The sequence below is a fragment of the Anolis sagrei genome, chromosome 5 (assembly GCF_037176765.1).
Source record: "Anolis sagrei isolate rAnoSag1 chromosome 5, rAnoSag1.mat, whole genome shotgun sequence".
Classification (NCBI taxonomy): domain Eukaryota; kingdom Metazoa; phylum Chordata; class Lepidosauria; order Squamata; family Dactyloidae; genus Anolis; species Anolis sagrei.
This window is the reverse complement of record NC_090025.1, coordinates 164,877,048-164,898,350: the sequence shown is the minus strand read 5'-3', so window position 1 is coordinate 164,898,350 and position 21,303 is coordinate 164,877,048. Positions and strand designations below refer to the sequence as shown.

The 21,303-nt window shown below is 42.2% G+C and overlaps 1 protein-coding gene across 1 annotated transcript; it reads left to right on the top strand.

The window, feature by feature from the left end:
- Window positions 1-1,317: 1,317 nt before the first annotated feature.
- NOL12 (nucleolar protein 12) lies at window positions 1,318-16,395 on the top strand. The gene is made up of 6 exons (XM_067469209.1): window positions 1,318-1,468; window positions 4,018-4,123; window positions 5,703-5,751; window positions 7,782-7,927; window positions 10,840-10,925; window positions 15,518-16,395. The coding sequence occupies exons 1-6, from the start codon at window positions 1,392-1,394 to the stop codon at window positions 15,687-15,689; spliced, it is 636 nt and encodes a 211-aa protein (XP_067325310.1). The 5' UTR covers window positions 1,318-1,391; the 3' UTR covers window positions 15,690-16,395.
- The last annotated feature ends 4,908 nt before the right edge of the window (window positions 16,396-21,303 follow it).

The following is a 21,303-nucleotide window of genomic DNA, read 5'->3' as shown; positions in this document are numbered from 1 at the left end:
GACAACATGGCTGATCCAGCGGAGTTGATGGAGGAGGACTATCGCTTCAATGCTGGTGGTCTTTGCTTCTTCCAGCATGTTGACATTGGTCCACTTGTCTTCCCAAGAGATTTGCAGGATTTTCCAGAGACAGCACTGACGGAATCATTCCAGTAGTTGTGTATGACGTCTGTCAGTCCACGTTTTGCAGGCATATAGCAGGGTTGGGAGGACAATAGCTTTATAAACAAGCACCTTGGTATCCCTACGGATGTCAAACACTCTCTGCTTCATTCGGAAAAATGCTGCTTACTTACTTACTTAGGCAATCCCTCGTTGGATGAGTAAGATGGTCTTCCTTGATGACTATTTTTGTGGGTTTGTAGGTGGCTGTGGAGCCCTATTCTTGACCCGCATCTTCTCCCACAGTGAAGGCATTGGTTTCCAGGTGGAAGGCGGTCCCGGTTGGGGTTGGCTTGACGCGCCTTCCTCCTGGCACGTTTCTCTCTTTCACCCTCCACTCGTGCCTCCTCAAATTCTGCAGCACTGCTGGTCACAGCTGACCTCCAGCTGGAGCGGTCAAGGGCCAGGTCTTCCCAGTTCTCAGTGTCTATGCCAGAGTTTTTAAGGTTGGATTTGAGGCCATCTTTAAATCTCTTTTCCTGTTCACCAACATTCCGTTTTCCGTTCTTAAGTTCAGAGTAGAGCAACTGCTTTGGGAGACGGTGGTCAGGCATCCGGACAACGTGGCCGGTTAAGCAGAGTTGATGGCAGAGGAGCATCGCTTCAGTGCTGGTGGTCTTTGCTTCTTCCAACACACTGACATTTGTCCGCCTGTCTTCCCAGGAGATTTGCAAGATTTTCCAGAGACGGTGCTGATGGAATCATTCCAGGAGTTGTGTATGACATCTCTGCACAGTCGACGTTTCGCAGGCATATAGCAGGGTTGGGAGGACAATAGCTTTATAAACAAGCACCTTGGTATCCCTATGGATGTCCCGGTCCTCAAACACTCTCTGCTTCATTCGGAAAAATGCTGCACCCGCAGAGCTTAGGCGGTATTGTATTTCAGTGTCGATGTTGGCTTTTGTGGAGAGGTGGCTGCCAAGGTAGCGGAAATGGTCAACATTTTAAAATGTTACACCATTAAGCTGTATCTCTGGCATTGGAAAGGGATTGGCTGGTGATTGCTTTTCTCGAAAGAACTGTACTAAATACACAGCTAAAAGACTGCTGAAAATGGCCATCCAGGCTTATATTCCACCTTGGAGTGATGCACCCAACGGCCGGCAGGGGGCAATGTTTCATGGACAGAATGAAGCCTGGCTCGCCCAAGGAGGCGGAAGAGGCGGCGTCAAGCAGAAGAGAGCGAGGAAACGTGGTTTCCTTTGCCGGGGAAAAAAGCTCAGCAAATGGGTCGCAAAAAGAAGAAGCGCGATGGATCCGCCACAATCCGGAGGATCGTCACTTTCGACGAAGAAAACCGGCGGTGAGCGAAGCGGGAAAACAGTGGGGAAGGGACGCATGGGCAGGAGCAAGGGGTGCATCTACACTGCAGCCTTAACGCAGTTTTATCCCGCTTTAAAGGCTGTGGAATCCTGGGCGGCACAGTTTGGTGCCGCACTGGCACTCTTTGGCAGAGAAAGCTAAAGACCTTGCAAAACTGCCATGATTCCATGGCGTTGAGCCAGTTCAGTTAAAGTGGTATCAAACTGCATTCATTCTACAGTGTAGACGCACTCTAAATGGACTGAGACTCATATATGTATCGTGCTGACTAAGGCCCCTTCCATATAGTTGAATAAAATCCCACATTAGCAGCTTTGAATTGGAATATATGGCAGTGTGGACTCAGATAATCCAGTTCAAAGCAGATATTGTGAGATTTTCTGCCTTGATAGTCTGGGTTATATGGCTGTGTGGAAGGGCCCTTTGGACCCACCTACACTGCTGTATAAAATCCATGTTATCTGCTTTGAAGTGGATTATATGGCAGTGTAGACTCATATAATCCAGTTTTTTGTCTTGAGAAACTGCAAGTCGCTTCTGGTGTGAGAGAATTTGCCATCTGCAAGGACATTGCCCAGGGAATGCCCGGATGATTTGATGTTTTTATCATCCTTGTAGGAGGCTTCTCTCATGTCCCTGCATGGGGAGCTGGAGCTGACAGAGGGAGCTCATTCGCCTCTTTCCAGATTCGAACCTGCGACCTGTCGGTCTTCAGTCCTGCCGGCACAGGGGTTTAACCCACTGCGCCACTGGGGGCTCCATATAATCCAGTTCAAAGCAGATAAAGTGGATTATTATTATTATTATTATTATTGTATCATGTCCCAGTATGAGGAGCTGTAGCTGATAGAGGGAGCTCATCCGCCTCTCCCCGGATTCGAACCTGCGACCTGTCGGTCTTCAGTCCTGCCGGCACAGGGGTTTAACCCACTGCGCCACCGGGGGCTCCATATAAACCAGTTCAATGCAGATAAAGTAGATTATTATTATTATTATTATTATTATTATTGTATATTTATTTATACCCTGCTTTAGCTCCCCCCCAAAGAGGACTCAAAGTAAATTAACATATATGTAACTGTAATTTTGCTACTGTTTGAAATCGTAATGTAAATATCTGATATGCAGGATATATTCTCATTCACTGGACCTAATAATAAGAATAATAATCTTTATTTATACCCCGCCACTATCTCCCCAAGGGGACTCGGGGCGGTTTACATGAGGCCAAACAATATACAAGAACACAGCAGAAACTAAAAAATAAAATACAGAACCAATATAAGTATACACATCAAACAATATAAAATCAGAACATTTGAACACAGAAAATTAATCACAGTGGGATGGGCCAGTTGCAAGTAATTAAAAAAATTAAAAACATTGGGTGAGAGGGCAATGTAATGTGTCAGGATAGGGGACAAATCTGACACAAATACCCTAAAACATCCAAATTTGAATACTGATAGGGTTGGGGGCGGAGATACATAATATAATATAATATAATATAATTATATAATATATAATTATATATTACATGTAATATTACTAATACCATTACAGTATCATTGTATAGTATAATATAGTAATATATAATGCTAATATTGTGCTATTCTAAAAATATAGTATAGTACAATATAGTAATGCTAATATTGTGCTATTCTAATAATATAATATATTGTATGTACATATAACGTGTAAGCCGCTCTGAGTCCCCTTTGAGGTGAGAAAGAATTCATATAAATGTTGTAAATAAATAAATAACAATAAAAGCATCATATCCTATCAGATATGATCTGGATTATAAGGCAGTGTAGAAGGAGCTTGAGTCTACACTGCCATATAATCCAGTTCAAAGCAGATAATCTGGATTTTATATGGCAGTTTAGATGGGGGACTAATTGTAAACAGTATCCCCATAAATAAAGAGTATCTCAGTAAATAAAGAGCAACACTCAAAAACAGGGGAATTTCAGACAGGAATCAATCGGGGCCAGCTAACACCTCCCAACAAAGGATCCCCTCAGGTAGGAAGCAGCCAGGCCTTGAAACGGCAAGGCTTTGCGACGCTAATCAACGTGATTAATTGCAGCATTCATACTTGCCCCAAGTAGACAAGATGTTTTTCTCCCACCCTGAGCATTCCACAGATATATAAACCCCACTTGCCTAGTTTCCAACAGATCTCAAAACCTCTGAGAATGCCTGCCATAGATGTGGGCAAAATGTCAGTAGAGAATGCTTCTGGAACATGGCCGTACAGCCCAGAAAACTCACAGCAACCCGGTATCCCCATTCCTTACAGTCTGAAATACTGTATTACAATTATTCTGGTTTGTAGATCCATGCAAGTACTTTAAAAGCCCTTCTTGCAAAAACACCTCTATAACTTAATTGTTTTGTCATGACAAAATAAGTGTATGGGATGTTTATGCAGGGCAATGTTTTCCCTTTTTCTTCCCATGTGCATGGAAGACTGTCTTTCTCTCCTGTGTCTCTAACTTAGCGCAATCTTTTTCCTCTTCCCAGAGAGTACCTGACCGGCTTCCACAAACGTAAGGTGGAGAGGAGGAAAATAGCCATGGAGGAGATCAAACGCAAGCTGAAGGAAGAACAGAAGAAGATGAGGGAAGAGGTACTGCTCTCTTTGGGGGTGGTCGGCCTGAGAAAAGGGGTTCTGCAATCTCTGTGACAGGTAGAAGAAGTCAGGCGAGGGATGCATGTTTAGCCTGAAGAAGAGAAGCCTGAGAGGAGACATGATGAGGGCCATGTGTAAATGAGAGAAAGTCATAGGGAGATGGGAGCAAGCTTGTTTTATTCTGCCCTGGAGACTAGGATGCAGAACAATGGCTTCAAACTACAGGAAAGGAGATTCCATCTAAAAATGAGGAAGAACTGCATAACTTTGATAGCTGTTCAGCAGTGGAACTCTCTGCCCTGGAGTGTGGTGGAGGCTCTATCATTGGAGGCTTTTAAACAGATGCTGGATGGCCATCTGTTGGGGGTGTTTTGAATGCGATTTTCCTGCTTCTTGGCAGGGGGTTGGACTGGATGGCCCACGAGGTCTCTTCCAACTCTGTGATTCTATGATTCCATGATTCTTGCAGAAGAAAACACTACATGGCTTCAAATGCAACCCCATTACATGACGATGGACTGCAACTCCCATCATTCTTTAAACCTTAACATTCAAGGATAGCATCCAGAGAGCGTTGTAATGTCCATTCTTTTGATACTAAATGCAGCAGATGGTCTAAACCTGACATGGGCAAACTTCGGCCCTCCAAGTGTTTTGGACTTCAACTCTCATAATTCCTAGACTGTTAGGAATTCTGGGAGTTGAAGTCCAAAATACCCATAGAACCAAAGTTTGCCCATGCGTGGTCTAAACCCCATAGTATTAATTAACGCTTAATTCTAGACATTGATTTCTCAGTGGCATAGTGGGTTAAACCCCTGTTCAGGCAGGACCGACAGGTGTTAGGTTCGAATCCAGGGAGAGCACGGATGAGCTCCCTCTATCAGCTCCAGCTCCTCATGAAGAAGCCTCCCACAAGGATGGTAAAAACATCAGGGAATCCCATGGACAACATCCTTGCAGACGGCCAATTCTCTCACACCAGAAGTGACTTGCAGTTTTTCAAGTAGTTCCTGACACGGCTATCTATCTATCTACCTACCTACCTATCTATCTAATATAGTAACTAAGAGGATGCAGACTTGCACTTGCTCACTACTCTTGATCACCTTTTTCTATTCTTGTTTTACTTCTTTTTCCAGTTATAGGCATGTTTTCTCATCCTGTGCATACTTACCCCAAAGTAAGCACCACTAGGTTCATTTGGCCTTACTCCCCAGTGTGGTTGCCTACATTGTGTGCCCCAATAGCCCAAACTGCCAGTGTTCAACTCTTGCGCAAGACACATGGTTAATTTGTTGTCGAAGGCTTTCACTGGGTTGCTGTGAGTTTTGCAGGCTGTATGGCCATGTTCCAGAAGCATTCTCTCCTGACATTTCACCCACATCTGTGGCAGACATCCTCAGAGACTTCAACTCCCACAAACTTCACAACCTCTGGGGATGCCTGCCATAGATATGGGCAAAATGTCAGGAGATAATGCTTCTGGAACATGACCATACAGCAACCCAAATGGTTATTTATTTGAAAAACATTCTGTTATGCTTGAATTTTGTTTCTCTTACTTGCCTTTTAGAGACATAAGGAATACATGAAAATGTTGAAAGAAAGAGAAGATGCCTTAGGTGAGTCTCCTTTCTATAAAGGCATAACGATTGTGGAGGGTTGCGGAAAGGAAGATTTGAAACGAGTCTGCTTGAAGTATGGACAGCATTTTATTTTCTGTCCTTTGCAAGAATTGGGGAGATTTCTTCTCACAACTGAGTGAAATCTGATCACAGGAAAGTTGCTTAATGGATAATGAAGCAGTTGTGAAAAAGATAGACTTCCAGTATTGCTTCTTGGTTATTTATTTATTGATTATATCAGAAGCAAATTGAGAGTATAGTTGTAATGTATTTAAAAAAACACAAGGTTTGAAAACTTGGCATTCTATTAAATGCCCTTTGACTAGCAGCTGGCCACTTGGAGTGCCTCTGGTGTTGTTATGAGAAAGTCCTCCATTGTGCCTGTGGCAGGGCTCAGACTGCATTGTAGTAGGTGGTCTGTGGTTTCCTCTTCTCCACACTTGCATGTCATGGACTCCACTTTGTGGCCCCATTTCTTAAGATTGACTCTGCATGTCGTGGTGGCAGAGTGCTTTCTGTTCAGCACCTTCCAAGTCGCCCAGTCTTCTGTGTTCCCGGGGGGGAGGAGGGAATCTCTCATTTGATATCAGCCATGACTTGTGGTTCTATGTTTTAGCCTGCCATTTTTGGACCCTCGCTTGCTGAGGTGTTCCAACGAATACCTCTGTAGATCTTAGAAAACTATTTCTTGATTTAAGACATTATGCTTCTAGGTGATTACTGATGATATGTTATTGTTTGTGTTTTAGCCATGAGTTTGTACACCTTTAGATAGTGAGGAATTATATGGGATCCACCGAGGCCCCTTCTACACTGACATATAAAATCCAGATTATGTTCATTCAACATTTAAGCTTAAGTGGCTGAGGGGGGGAAAGAAGAGGCCTGAGGCTGTTAGGATTTGTGGGAGTTGAAGTTCAAAACACCTGGAGGGCTGAAGTTTGCCCATGCCTGGTCTGTAATGTTTTCTATAGACTCAACTGAAGGCAGAAGGATGGTGGTAGATTATTAGATTCCCTAGAACAGAGTTTTCCATGCATTTCATGTGAGTGACACATTTTTAGACGTGCATAATTTCGCAACACAGTAATTCAGTTTTACACACAAACTACAGGTTAAAGCCAAACTCATATGAGAAAAACAGAGGCATACATAAATTGCAATAACAAAATGTATGGATACACAACATATCTCATGAAAACCTTTCATTTACATATATTTTTAAATATATTTTAAAATTATTTCACATAGGCTCACAGCTTTCTCATTATATTTGTGCACCTATGTACTGCAGCCATTTATTTATTTATTTATATTCCGCCCTATCTCCCTGGAAGGTGTCAGGGCAAATTCTAAACATAAAAGGCAGACATTCAATGCTGGAACATAAAATAATATGCTCATGATAACAAAAATTGACATCCAAACACATAAAAACAAATTATGACTTAACAACTAGAATTGCATGAAAAACGCAACCTGTTATATCAGACATGAAACAGAACATCAAACGGAAGCATCCATTTCCCAGTTTCTTGGAAGCAAATAGATTGGTCATTGCTCAAGACGTCTATTGAGCTGGTGGGGCGAACAAGGCACAGATATGGATGGAAGCTATTAATCGGGGTTATAATGGTAGTATTACCATCTATTCCTCCTCCTCAACCCACTAATGTCTCACAACACACAGTATGGAAAGCTTTGCACTAGAATCTCAATAAGGACCATCTAAATGCAATACCAGTTGATGGATTTCTTTCCCAATTAAAATATTATAGTAATTATAAAATGTTATAAATTATAAAATAGTATAGAAATTATAAAATACCTATATTTTGTCAGAAACGAGTAACTGAAAGCACAGGTGCCAGTCCAGCAGAGGCAAGGGTCATACTGTATACAAAGTAGGAAGTCTGAAAAGTTCAAACTTGAGATGTTTTCTTTCGATGCTATTTTCCCAGGTATTTTATTGGAGAAGTTACTGTGATACTTCTCATTTCAGCATGTTCCTTCTTTTGCGTTCTCAGAGGAAGCTGATGAATTAGAGCATCTAGTGACATCCCGGACAGAGTCTGTGAGCTACGACCACCCAGGCCACACTGTCACCGTTACTACAGTCAGTGACCTGGACCTCTCAGGAGCACGACTTCTAGGGCTGAACACCCAGGAGGAGGTAATGCTTTTTGATTGGCTTGTGGAGAATCCGAAAAAGCTATTTTAATTAGCAAATCTCAGAGTTGTGCAAGTTGACCTTCAGTATGTAGGAGGTAATGGGTGGATGGCTGGAAGAAAGAATATGCTTTTAGTTCTCTTTGCTTAAGCTTAATTTCAGTACAGCCTGGCTACCACGTATCAAACGACTGTGGGTAGATCTATCCTAGTGGTTCTAAAGACCCTTTCAAGGTAGATACCTCTAATAGGATGCTGGACAGTGCTTTTCAATCTGCAGTTTAATAAATTGTTTAGTATTTCTTATAATGTTTTGGAACGAGCTTTCTGTATTGATTAATTTAGATATATTTATTTACAGAGGAGAGTGCCTAGAGTAGTGGTTCTCAACCATTGGTTTCGTAGATGTTTTGGCCTTCAACTCCCAGAAATTCTAACAGCTGGTAAATTGGCTGAGATTTCTGGGAGTTGTAGGCCAAAATACCTGGGGACCCACAGGTTGAGAACCACTGGCCTAGAGAGTTGGGATATTTCAGTGGCAGAACTCATGCTCGGAGTGCAGAAGGCCCCATTTTGTGATTGGGAAGGATCCCTGGACTAAAACTCTAGAACTGCTAGTCATTGTAGAGAATACCAAACTAGATGGACCAGGAGTCTGACTGTGCTCAGAAGAGATGGGCAAAATGCAACCCATTTGCTCCAGAATGCTCCCAAATGCACTCTAGAGGATGGGGGGGGGGGGGGCATTTCTACCATATTTGGGCACCCTCTGCCCCCTCCCCCTACAAAATCAAAAACTATTTTTGTATTCCCCCCCTCAAAAAAATATAAGTCTTCAAATGCTCCAAACTGTCTCCTTAAAGGATTCTTTAACTGTTGATCCCCACTCCAAATACGGTCTTTTTATAATGGGGTTACAAAAAAGTTGGCAATAGTGAAAGGTTTCTGAGTGTCACCTAGTGGCTGTTGTGGACATTTACACTTACCTATTGTACAGTAGGGCCCCCTGGTGGCACAGCGGGTTAAACTGCTGAGCTGCTGAACTTGCTGACCAAAAGGGTGGTTCGAATCTGGGTTGTGGGGTGAGCTCCCGCTGTTAGCCCCAGCTTCTACCAACCAGCAGTTTGAAAACATGCAGGTGTGAGTAGATCAATAGGTAGTGCTTCTGCGGGAAGGTAACAGCACTCCATGTAGTCATGCTGGCCATATGACCCTTGGTGGTGTCTACGATAATGTCAGCGCTTCAGCTTAGAAATGAAGATGAGCAGCATCCCTCAGAATTAGACAAGATTAGACTTAATATCAAGGAAAATGTTTACTATTGTGCAGTGTTGATCTCTATAGAAAATGCTTCAGCTGTGCTTTATAAAAGGGGAAATCATCCTATATAGCAAGCCTTGCAAATGCTGATTTGTTATCAGTAAATGTTTGATTTCTATATTTATTTTGTATACCTATATACCTGGGGTCACATAAACATTTCTTTGGTCAAAAGGGGTCTTGATTGGAAAAATTCAAGAAGCCCTACAATAGGGATGGCAGTGCATTTCCATCACCTTTTATGCCTCTTCCCAGGCTGATTTATTTATTATTTACTACTATAGTTAGTAGTAAATATAGCCCCCAGTGGCACAGTGGGTTAAACCACTAAGCTGCTGAACTTGCTGATAGAAAGGTTGCAGGTTCGAATCCGAAGAGTGGCATGAGCACCCGGTGTTAGCCCCAGCTTCTGCCAACCTAGCAGTTCAAAAACATGCAAATCTGAGTAGATCAATAGGTACCGTTCCAGTGGGAAGGTAATGGCGCTCCATGCAGACACCTTGGAGGTGTCTATGGACAACGCCGGCTCTTCGGCTTAGAAAAGGAGATGAGCAGCAACCCCCAGATTTGGACATGACTGGACTTCATGTCAAGGGAAAACTTTTAGCTTACTATATTTATAGCCCGCCCCTCTCAACCCCGAGGGGACTCAGAGTGGCCTTACAATTGGCAGCAATTTGATGCCATCAACAGAGAATAAAAATTGGACATATACATTAAAACAGAAATTAAAAGCAATATAAACACATTTTTCAGATCACGTAAGTTAGGCTCAGAAGGGGCCTTTTTTGAAACCTAGAATATGTTGGAAAAGCTCCCATATTCCCTACATATTTTTGCATTTTTTGAAAAAATAATGGTTAGTTAATTCTTGGAGCAGGAGCAACTCTCCAAGTTCTCCCAAGGCCTAATATGGCCTCTTAAATTTCCACAGTGGCTCACCCCTCTTTTACAAGGTGACCTTTTTGTGGATATGTATACGCAGAGGTCAAAATAAAGTATGTAGGGGCTTATAATTGCCAGCTTGATTATCTTCCTAGACTGAGGATGCGGTCCCTGTTGCCCTCCAGATATTGTTGGGGTTGTAACTCCCAGCGTTCCTGGCCTTGGCTATGCTGGGTCAGGCTGATGGGATTTATAGTACAGGGTTCCTACTTCTGGTTTAGATCTCTCTCCAGTTTATGGAATGACTTTCATCCAACCTATGGGTTGCAACTGCAGTTTCACTTATCAGAGGAATTGAAACACCCAGCACAGAAACAAAAATGTGCTTTGTAGATAACATACCTGTTACACTAGGAGTTACTTTGGAGTTGAGGTTGGGAAAATGTTCACATGGGTAACAAGTCTATTTCCACCAAATGTGTTTTGCTATAATGTCATGAAGTGGCTCTAACTCAGGCATGGGCAAACTTCAGCCCTCCAGATGTTTTGGACTTCTATTTCCACCGGCTGTTAGGAATTGTGGGAATTGAGGTCCAAAACACCAAGAGGGCCAAAGTTTGCCCATCCTGCTGTACCTGCTGCTTCCTCAGTACCCTTTTCTGCTCTAGACTCTTAATGACAATAATATCTGAGTTCATGTGGTTTTTCCAGGAAGAAGAAGGTAGCATGGAAAAGGGGGATGCCTCCAACCAGCCTACATTGCCTAAGAAATCTAAGGATCCTTTGCTGTCTCAGAGGTATGATGAACTCTCCTTTTACCTCAAAACCAGTTCTGATTATCCTGTCAGATCTTTGAAAAGATTGCTGAAATGAGTTGAAGAGTTGCCTCCCTGTTGCTCTTTTTGATCCACTGGCAAACATATCTTTGATGAAATTGTTCCTGGAGGTTTCCAATGTGAGAAGGAAGGTGTGAAATTTTGAGTCAGGACCACGAACAATTTATGATATGTACATCTACCATACTACTGTCAGGAAATAACGAAGACTTGGAATTACTGCTGAGGAGACTCAAGGAAGAAAATGCAAAAGTAGGGTTGTAGGGGGAGGGAAGTCATTGATGGTAGGAATTACAATAATAGTAATATTGCATATTTTTATGATAATAAAAACTTACAGTAGTCATGGTGGCTGGGAAATTTCTGAGGGTTGTAATTCAAAACATTAACTTTTCTAACCTCTGTTTGGCTGGCTAAATGCATGGACCGTTGGCCAAAAATACATGTTTTATAAGCTCTGCTCTTGCCATCTGCTTGGTATGCCTTTGCAGCCCTAGCTAGATATAATAGTGGTAGACTTACATTTCAGAACATGGGGTTCTGCCAAATGGCTAACAACTGTGGGAAGTGAAAGTGAGTTAATAGAAAGGAATGGTGATTGAAACGAGGTTGCAGCTCTCTCTTCCTTTTTAATGCACCCTGCAGTAAAGCTTCATTATTTTTCTTCTTCCCCTGCATCCCCCAGCTTACTGGCTTGTTAAGTTTCCAAGTAGAAAGAAAAATTCATTAGGGGAAAATCAACTGGAGTGATTGTTTATTGAAGCTGGAGGGCTTAATTCCCCCTTCCCACCTGCCACTCATCTACAGGCAATGGTTTCCCCAGGCTTCACTTTATATCTGCTTGGTGTGAGTCATTTTTCAATACATTAGACTTTGTATAGTCACATCAAGAAGTGAAGCCCCCTGGTGGCGCAGTGGGGTAAATCACTGAACTTGCTGACCAAAACATCAGCTGTTTGAATCCAGGGAGCGGGGTGAGCTCCCACTGTTAGCCCCAGCTTCTGCCAGCCTAGCAGTTCGAAAGCATGCAAATGTAAGTAGATCAATAGGTCTACTCTGGCAGGAAGGTAACGGCACTCCATGCAGTCATGCTGGCCACATGACCTTGAAAGTGTCTATGGACAATGCCGGCACATCAGCTTAGAAATGGAAATAAGCACAACCCCCAGAGTAGGACATGACTAGACTTAATATCAAGGGGGAAACTTTACTATCAAGAAGTGGCCATACTAGTCTCTAGCAGCACCAAAAAGAGGAAGGGCCTGGGACTGAAGTAGCACCTTTGAGACTAACTGCTTTGTATTTTCGCATGAGCTTTCATGGATATAAACTCACTTCTTCAGATACAGGGCATAATGATCTGTAGACCTCAAAATATCATGTTAAAGTATTGTGGTCTCGAAGCTTTAATAGCTTTGTGTTGTCGAAGGCTTTCTTGCCCAGAATCACTGGGTTGCTGTGAGTTTTCCGGGTTGCATGGCCATGTTCTCTCCTGACGTTTCGCCCACATCTATGGCAGGCATCCTCAGAGGTTGTGAGATCTCACAACTAGGCAAGTGAGGTTTATATATCTGTGGAATGTCCAGGGTGGGAGAAAGAACTCTTGTCTGCTTGGGAAATGCTGAACCACTCTAACAACCACCATGTCGGACTACAGAGAAGCCTTTGAAATACACAAGCATGTGGACAATTTGAACAGAAAGGAGGAAACCATGACAATGAACAAAATCTGGCTACCAGTATTAAAAAACTCTAAAATCAGGATCGTAAATAAAGAGCAACACTCAAAAAGCAGGGCAATTCCAGACAAGAATCAATCAGGGCCAGCTAACACCTCCTGAGAAAGGATTCCCCCAGGTAGCAAACAGCTGGGCTTTGACTCTCCAAGGCCATTAAATGCTAATCAAGGTGACCATCTGCAACATTTACACTTGCCTCAAGCAGACAAGAGTTCTTTCTTCCACCCTGGACATCCCACAGACATATAAACCTCACTTGCCTAGTTTCCAACAGACTTCACAACTTCTGAGGATGCCTGCCATAGATGTGAGCCAAATGTCAGGAGAGAATGCTTCTGGAATATGACAGCCTGGTAAACTCACAACAACCTTAAAGAGCTTTAGTCAGAAGAATTTCCCAATTCCTGCTTCTGCCACAAGATGGCAATCTACTTGTACACAGTACTTCATCACACTGGAAAATTAATCCACTTTAAATCCGGTTTCTGGGGTTTGTAGTTTAGTGAGGGGAGCCCTCGGAGGTGCAATGGGTTAAACCCTTGTGCCAGTAAAACTGAAGACAGACAGCTTGGAGGTTTGAATCTGAGGAGAGCGTGGATAAGCTTCCTTTGTCAGCTCCAGCTCCCCATGCTCAGACATGAAAGAAGCCTCCCACAAGGATGGTATAACATCAAAACATCCAGGCTTCCCCTGGGCAATGTCCTTGCAGACAGCCAATTCTCTCACACCAGTTTCTCAAAAGAAAAAAAAAATTAGTGACGCTGTTAAAGGCTACTCCCTAAACTACAAACCCCAGAATTCTGCAAGAGGCAGAAAGTGGATTCATTCTTTACTATGAAACACAGTGTCAGTATTATTGTCTTTAGTCTTTTGGAAAGTAGGACAACAATTGTTTAAACAGTTGAATCAATTTGATACACAGTTATGAGTTTTATTTTGACAACATAGGTGTTGTTTACATTTATTTATTCATTCAATTTTCATTGCTGGGCCATGGCCAGAGTTTTACAAAGCAATCCTATAACCATTACCTGAATATATGCACCATTGAACTCATTGAGTGCTCTGCCCTCTTCCTTTGTGTATAAAATAACACTTTAGAAGAAGAAGAGGGTAAAAATAATACCTTATTTCTAACCCACCCTCTCTCCCCGAAAGGACTCAGGGCGGCTTCCAAAGACAAAAATGGCAAACATTCAATGCCATATCCAATCTATATAAATAAAAATGTAATGTTCGTTTGTGGGATTAACAGAACTCAAAAACCACTGGATGAATTATCACCAAATTTGGACACAAGACACCTACTAACCCAAGGAGTGACCATCACTCCAAAAAAAAAAATGATTTTGTCATTTGGGAGTTGTAGTTGCTGGGATTTATAGTTCACCTACAATCAGAGCATTCTGAATTCCACCAATGCTGGAATTGAACCAAACGTGGCACACAAGACTCCCATGACCAACATGGGCATTGCTGGGCATTGACCCTGAGTTTGGAAGTTGTAGTTCACCTACATCCAGAGAGCACTGTGGACTCATACAATGATGGATCTGGACCAAACTTGGCAGGCATATTCCATATGCCCAAATTTGCAGACAAATTGAGTTTGGGGGAAATAGACCCTAACATTTGGAAGCTGTAGTTACTGGGATTTATAGTTCACCTACAATTAAAGAGCATTCTGAACCCCACCAATGACAGAATTGGGGCAACCCACATAGAACCCGCATGACCAACAGAAAATACTTAAGGCCACCCAGTCCAACTCCCTTCAGCAGGGCAAGAAAACGTAATCAAAATCCTCCTGACAAAGAGCCATCCAGCCATAGATATAGATAAATATATATGATTCACACACACAGTTATTTGAAAGGGACCCCTACAGAGGGACAATGATATGTTGCATGTTCCAGAGTGGGCAAACCAGACACTCTCCACATCAACACTGACAAAGAAACAGCAAGAAATACCGTTTACCCACAAGCATAAAGAAATTACATATATTAGAAACCAGCACCATCTCATTACTTTATTTTCCAGATCACCAGACTGGGACACAGCAACACATGGCTAGTGACAAATAGAAATAAAACAGAAACAAACAAATAGTTAAAAAACGACATCAGTAGAATGGACTGATGTAATTTCAGGCACACAAGGAACAAGAAGTACCAAAAGGGAATCATGCAAGGATATCTTCTTTCGTTTATACTCTGTCCTAGCTCTAAGGAGATTGAAACCACTTGTTATCTTAGGAGCACAGTTATTTGATGGTATCCCACCTTTCTTCCAAAGCTGCTACACATATTGCAGCGTGTTTTCTTTTTTAATAGACACAGAAGCACAACAATGTATGACATTAAAATGGAAATGAATTCTGATATTAAAAAAAAATAGTGGATTAAAAGTGATTTTAAAATAAATATGTTTTAAAACTCCTGACTGCCCACTCTCATTAGAAGCCCCATCCTCAGAAAAGTTTCCAGAGGGCTCACACTGAGCCTCAAATGGGGGATTGCCTGGTTTACTGGTCTGGAATCTGGAACATTTTGCCTGCAAACTATGTGCCCTTCCACTGAGATCTGCCTCCTTCTAGGTGGTCTCTCATCCAAGCAGCTTAACAGAGCCAGAGGTACTTAGCTTCAGTGGTAGAAGGCATCATGTGCCTTCCAAACAAAAGGTGAACTCAAGTGTAGTTTGGTATGTGTCCACATGCAAGAAGTGTTGTCAGGGATGAAGAGTTTTAAAAGCACAAACTGGAAACTGACTTGCATAGGGATTTTTTAAATTGTTATCCTTTCCCCTTTATAGGATCTCTTCACTCACTGCCTCATTGCATTCCCGGAGTCAGAGAAAGAAGAAAGGAAAGCTGACAAGACGCAATCAAGGCATAAAGAAGCCAGCCCAGAAACCGACTGCAGGACGTACAAGCAAGAGACAGCGCCGGAAAATGACAGGCAAAAGGAGGCATGTCCAGGAATGAGGGGCAAATGGTAGTGGAGATGGGACTGTGAGGACTGTGTAGATCACATCTCTGGGATACAGAGAAAGCCCATTTTTATATGACTGAAGACTCAGAGCTTGGACATTTTGAGTCCCTCCCATTTGTACCTAGTGATCTGGTGCTATGAACACTGAGTGGCCAAATCCATATTTAAGGAGGTAAATGCATACCTCAGAATTGGGAATGACACAGCCCTTGGGAGTGTACCATGTTACGATTCTCAATGACCCTCTCCTTAAAGACTTGACCCCAAAGAATGACATTTTCCTCTGCCAAACACATTTAACATATATTGTTAAAATCTTAATGGGGCGATTACACACCATTTAGAGCAGGTATGGGCAAACTTTGGCCCTCCAGGTGTTTTGGACTTCAACTCCCACAGTTCCTAACAGCCGGTAGGCTGTTGGGAACTGTGGGAGTTGAAGTCCAAAACACCTGGAGGGCCAAAGTTTGCCCATGCCTGATTTAGAGAGATCTCTAGACATACACGTTTCTCCAAAAATGGAGATATACCATATAATGATACCAAATAATGATACCATATAGAGCTCTGGAGGTGCTGAAGATGTAGCCCTCTTGAGCTCTGAAATATGCTCATGTCACTCTAAAGGATGGGGACCTCTTATCCCATCCTCCTGTGCATATCTTCATTTCCTCCTTTATAAATCTCTTTTTTTAATTACTCTTAAGGCCATTGTATGTATTTGTGGTTTGATTTTTTTTTGTTTATATGTGCTTTGATCCTCAGAAGCATCAACATAAGGCTCTTAACGCTATACACAAGATTTCTGACAGTACTTCACAACTTATTATTATTATTATTATTATTATTAAGTAGTTGTAGGTTTTTTCTGGCTATATGGCCATGTTCTAGAGACATTCTCTACTGACGTTTTGCCTGCATCTATGGCAAGCATCCTCAGAGGTAGTGAGGTCTGTTGGAACTAGGAAAATGAGTTTATATATCTGTGGAATGACCAGGTGGGACAAAGAACTCTTGTCTGTTGGAGCTAGGTGTGAATGTTTCAACTGACCACCTTGATTAGCATTTGATGGCCTGGCAGTGCCTGGGGCAATCTTTTGTTGAGAGGTTATTATTATTATTATTATTATTATTATTTACTTCATTTATACCCCACCTTTCTCACCCCACAAGGGACTCAAGGTGGCTTACAAAATACGGCAAGAATTCAATGACGTAACATACACATTACCAAAACATACCATATCAACTATAAAACAATTAAAACATATAAGCAAATAACACATAAGACAAAGAAACAGATTTAAACATATAATATGTTAAAAGCATAAAGTGCCAAGTCTTGAGTTTATCTTTAGTAATTAGTTCATAGTCATTGTCCAAACTGTTGAAGTTGAATTCTGTATTGGCCTATTCTCCGAATGCCTGCATACAAAGCCAGGTCTTCAGTTTTTTTCTGAAGGCCAAGAAGGATGGGACCTGTCTGATGTCACTAGGAAGGGAGTTCCACAACCGAGGGGCCACCACTGAGAAGGTCCTGTCTCTGTCCCCACCAATCACGCTTGCGAAGAGGGTTGGACTGAGAGCAGGGCCTCCCCGGCAGATCTTAAAACTCTAGTTGACTCATAAGGGGGGATACATTTGGACAGGTAAGTTGGATCAGAACCGTTGTTCTGTTTGCCTTTGTAAGGAAAGAGTTGTGTGTTTGGTGTTCATTTCTGGAATGGGTACACTTTTGGAAGAATAGGCTCTCCCATGTTTTCCTCCGTGATAAGGAGGTGGAAGAAGCAGTGCTCTGAACAATGACAAATGGGATACAAGCTGTACTATAAAATGGTGCCCAGACATGTCTTTTCCCCCAAGTGTCTGCACAAGCTGACATTCATAATACTGTCCAACACACATTTTTGTGCCTCGAATGTTAGTCCTGTTTCTGGATATATTTGATCTGCTGATTCCAAGAACTAGCACTAGTTTTCCCCTATCAGCTTTAGTTTTTGAGATGCATAACATGTGCCACCTACTGGTCACCATCTGCTCATCCAGAGAAAACCCTGATAACCATATCTAAGAAACTAGAGCTGATACAGCCTGTCCAATGTGATTTTCTGAAATAGTGCCTCAGAGAAACCCAGGAACAGGCCTAATAACCAAGACACCAATAGATTTATTTTGTTGTTGGGATATGTAGTCTTGGTAGCTTTACAGCTTATGGCAGGTGCTGGAGAAGAGGGCTTTCTCAACTGAGTTCCCTTTAACCAACTTTAATGTTTTTCTGACGACAGACAGAATTTTCTCTAGCCCAGCAGTGTGTTAGTTGAATTCAGCTATTCACTCCCCTTGGCCTAAATTTTGACAGAACTGCATAGGCTTTCGAGATACAATGCTGGAAAGCATGCATTCTAAAATGAGAATGCAGGTAATACGAGGGTTGAATGAAAAGTAATGCCTCCACCTTTGTAACTCCTCAACAGATGGCGGTACTAGTATGAGGCAGGTACTGGCTTGTTCAGTAGACTCCTCTACAGTTCCATTTTGGTGGGAAGGTTTGGCATTAAACGGTTGTGTTGTTAAAGTGTGAAGTATGGAACCATGCGCAGACGGTCGGTCAATGTGACTTAAGCAACATGCAGTCATTGAATTCAGAAGGTGTCACCCCAAAGGAGATTAATCACAGAATGCAAGCTGTTTGTGGTGATTGTGTTGATGTGAGTACTGTGCATTGTTGGGCAAGTAAGTTTAAAGATGTTGAGGTGGGAACATCTGACTTGCATGACAAACAAAGAGTTGGACGTCCTGTGACAGCAACCACCAAGTTTCACAAGCAACGATTGATTCAGGACAATTGTATCACTTGGAGAGAAAGTTCAAGCAAAATCGGCATTTCACAAGAACGTGTGGGTCACATTATTGCTTTGCTTAGCTATCGGAAGATCTGTGTGCGATAGGTTGCAAAAACAGAGTGCCAACTTCTTCCGTGACGGCTTCAGAAAACTTGTTCATCATTGGCAGAAATGTATCCAATTGTCTGGTGATTATGTCGAAAAATGAATAATGGTAGTTAAAGAGCACATTCTAAGGATTATTTCTGCGTTTGATTTATTAAAATATTCCCATCCAAACCCAAGTAATGAAGGTGGAGGCATTACTTTTCATTCAACCCTCGTAGAAATCATTGCAGAATCTATTGCTTGGTTGCACTGTCTTCCCCTTAGTATTTTTGTGTTCTGCCCCTGACAGACTGCTTATTTATTTGTCAGCTAGCCTAGCAAAGCACAGAAATGAACGGTGCATGCAAGAAAGTTGGCAGGTAGGGTGGAAGAATATGGTGGTTGAACTCTTATGTGCATCTTGTGACTCAATCATGTGGGGATTTCGGTATGCAGATCATAGGATTAAGTGTTTAGGCTACTCCTGGTAAATGGCTAAAAGGCAGCAGCAGTAGCTTCAAGGCAATTGGATGACTTTACGCATTTTTCTTTGAATCTTCTGGTTTCTTCATTAATATAGGACACTCACTATTTTTAGGAAAACAAATAGGAACAATCTCTTCCATTCAAATACATACATGTGTACCTGCTATAGGCTGTTTCTAAATGGTAGTGTTTAGCACATGTACAGTATGTCAGAAGTGTTCTCTTTACTTTAAACTTGTCCCAAGCATGGGAATGGTGTGGGTGAAAGGATAAATGTGATAATTCAACATGCAGAGATGAGAAGATGTGTCCCATTTCTAAGTGACGTGCCTGGTACTGTCACATTCCTCGCCTGCACAGAACAAGCCACAGTGAACTGGTGCAATGCCAAACAGTGACTTCAGCAACTGTTTTTATTTAGCTAGTAATGTACTAGTTGAATAAAAATGGACCATATTAGCAGCCCAGAGAGAGAGAGAAGCAACTTATTCAAAACAGAACAAAATTGTGAAATTTCAGCAATTGAAATATAAATGCTATAAAGTATGTAACAGGCATTTCTAGCCTACGTTATTGTTGTTGTTTGATGCATAACGAGATAAGTACACCGCAAAAAAGATCATTATGCTGGCTTTTGTATTTGACTACACTTCCCAAGTGTCTAGGGCTGTGTGATGTATCGGCGAATAATGTGTGCTGATCCCAGTAGGGTGGCCTTTTGCAGATAGTAATTTGTCAGCGCTGATTGTTTTTAAATGCAGGCCAGGGTCTTTAGGCACTGCACCCAGGGTGCTGATCACCATTGGGACCACCTGTACTAGCTTGTGGCAGAGTCTTTGCAGTTCTATCTTTAAATTCTCATATTGTATACGCTTTTCCAGTTGCTTCTAGTCAGTCCTGCTGTCACCTGGGATCGCAACATCGCCGATCCATCCTCCCCCCCCCCCCCCCCCCCCCAAATCATGAAGTCAGGAGTATTGTGCTCCAAAACTCTGTTGGACTGAATTCAGAAGTACCAGAGTAGTTTAACATGTTCATTTTCCATAACTTTTTCAGGCTTGTGGTCCCACCAGTTCTTTGTTGCAGGCAGATGGTATTTGTAGCACAGGTTCCAATGGATCATCTGAGCAACGATGTTATGCCTCTGCTTGTAATTTGTCTGTCTGGTCTTCTTGCAGCAGCTGAGAATGTGATCCATTGTTTCAGCTGCTTTCTTGCAGAGGCTACACTATCAAAGCCAGAATTGAAAAGTCAACGACAGATTTCAAGTATAGACTCTGTTGGCTTGTTCTTGGGCTGCAAGAATCAGGCCCTCAGGGGTATAAATAAACATAATAATAATAATAATAATAATAATAATAACTTAAAGGTATTATTATTATTATTATTATTATTATTATTATTGTTTATTTATATCTCGCTTTTTCTCTCCTGCTGCAACAGGGGGGTTGCCCGCTTGCTTTGGCCAGCCCCAGTTAGCAATCTGGCTGCAGTTTCTTGGATCAGCTGAAGTTTCCAAGCACTCTTCAGAAGCAGCCCCACATAGAGTACGTTACAGTAATCCAGACGGGATGTAACTACGGCATGGATTATATGGCAGTGTAGAAGGGTCCTGAGTCTTCCAGTAGCCCAGTTATTACCAACTTGCTCCGATCTTGCAAACTCTGGTCTCTGACTTCCTTTACTGGGTTGGTCCATTAGTAGTGTGGTCTTCCCTTTTCCCTACTGCCACCTTCAGGGAAGCTCACAAACAGAGCATGAGTAGGATAGTTTCACAAGAACTGGATTAGACAGACATACTGCCAGTGATTGTGAAAGCAATATAGAGCCAACTGTGGCTCATAGCCTGCTCCTCCATGCGTGTGACTAATTCCCTTTTAAAATTGTCCAAGTGATGCAAACAAACACTAGGGGAGATGCGTGCTGGCTCATCCTCTTCCCATCCAGTATTAGTGTCACAGCTGTGCCAAGAAACAGCATCAGTTGTCTGTAATGCAGTCAGCATGAACAAAAGCCATGCTGAACCATATCACAAGACCTATCCTGCCCCATCCTGTCTTCTGCCCCCATAGTAACAAGCCAAATGTCCACGAGAAGACTTCAACTTAGAGATAAAGTGCAAAGAGTCTGGTACTACTATATTCCTGAGAGAGTCAGCATGGTGTAGTGGTTTGAGTATTGGTCTACAGTT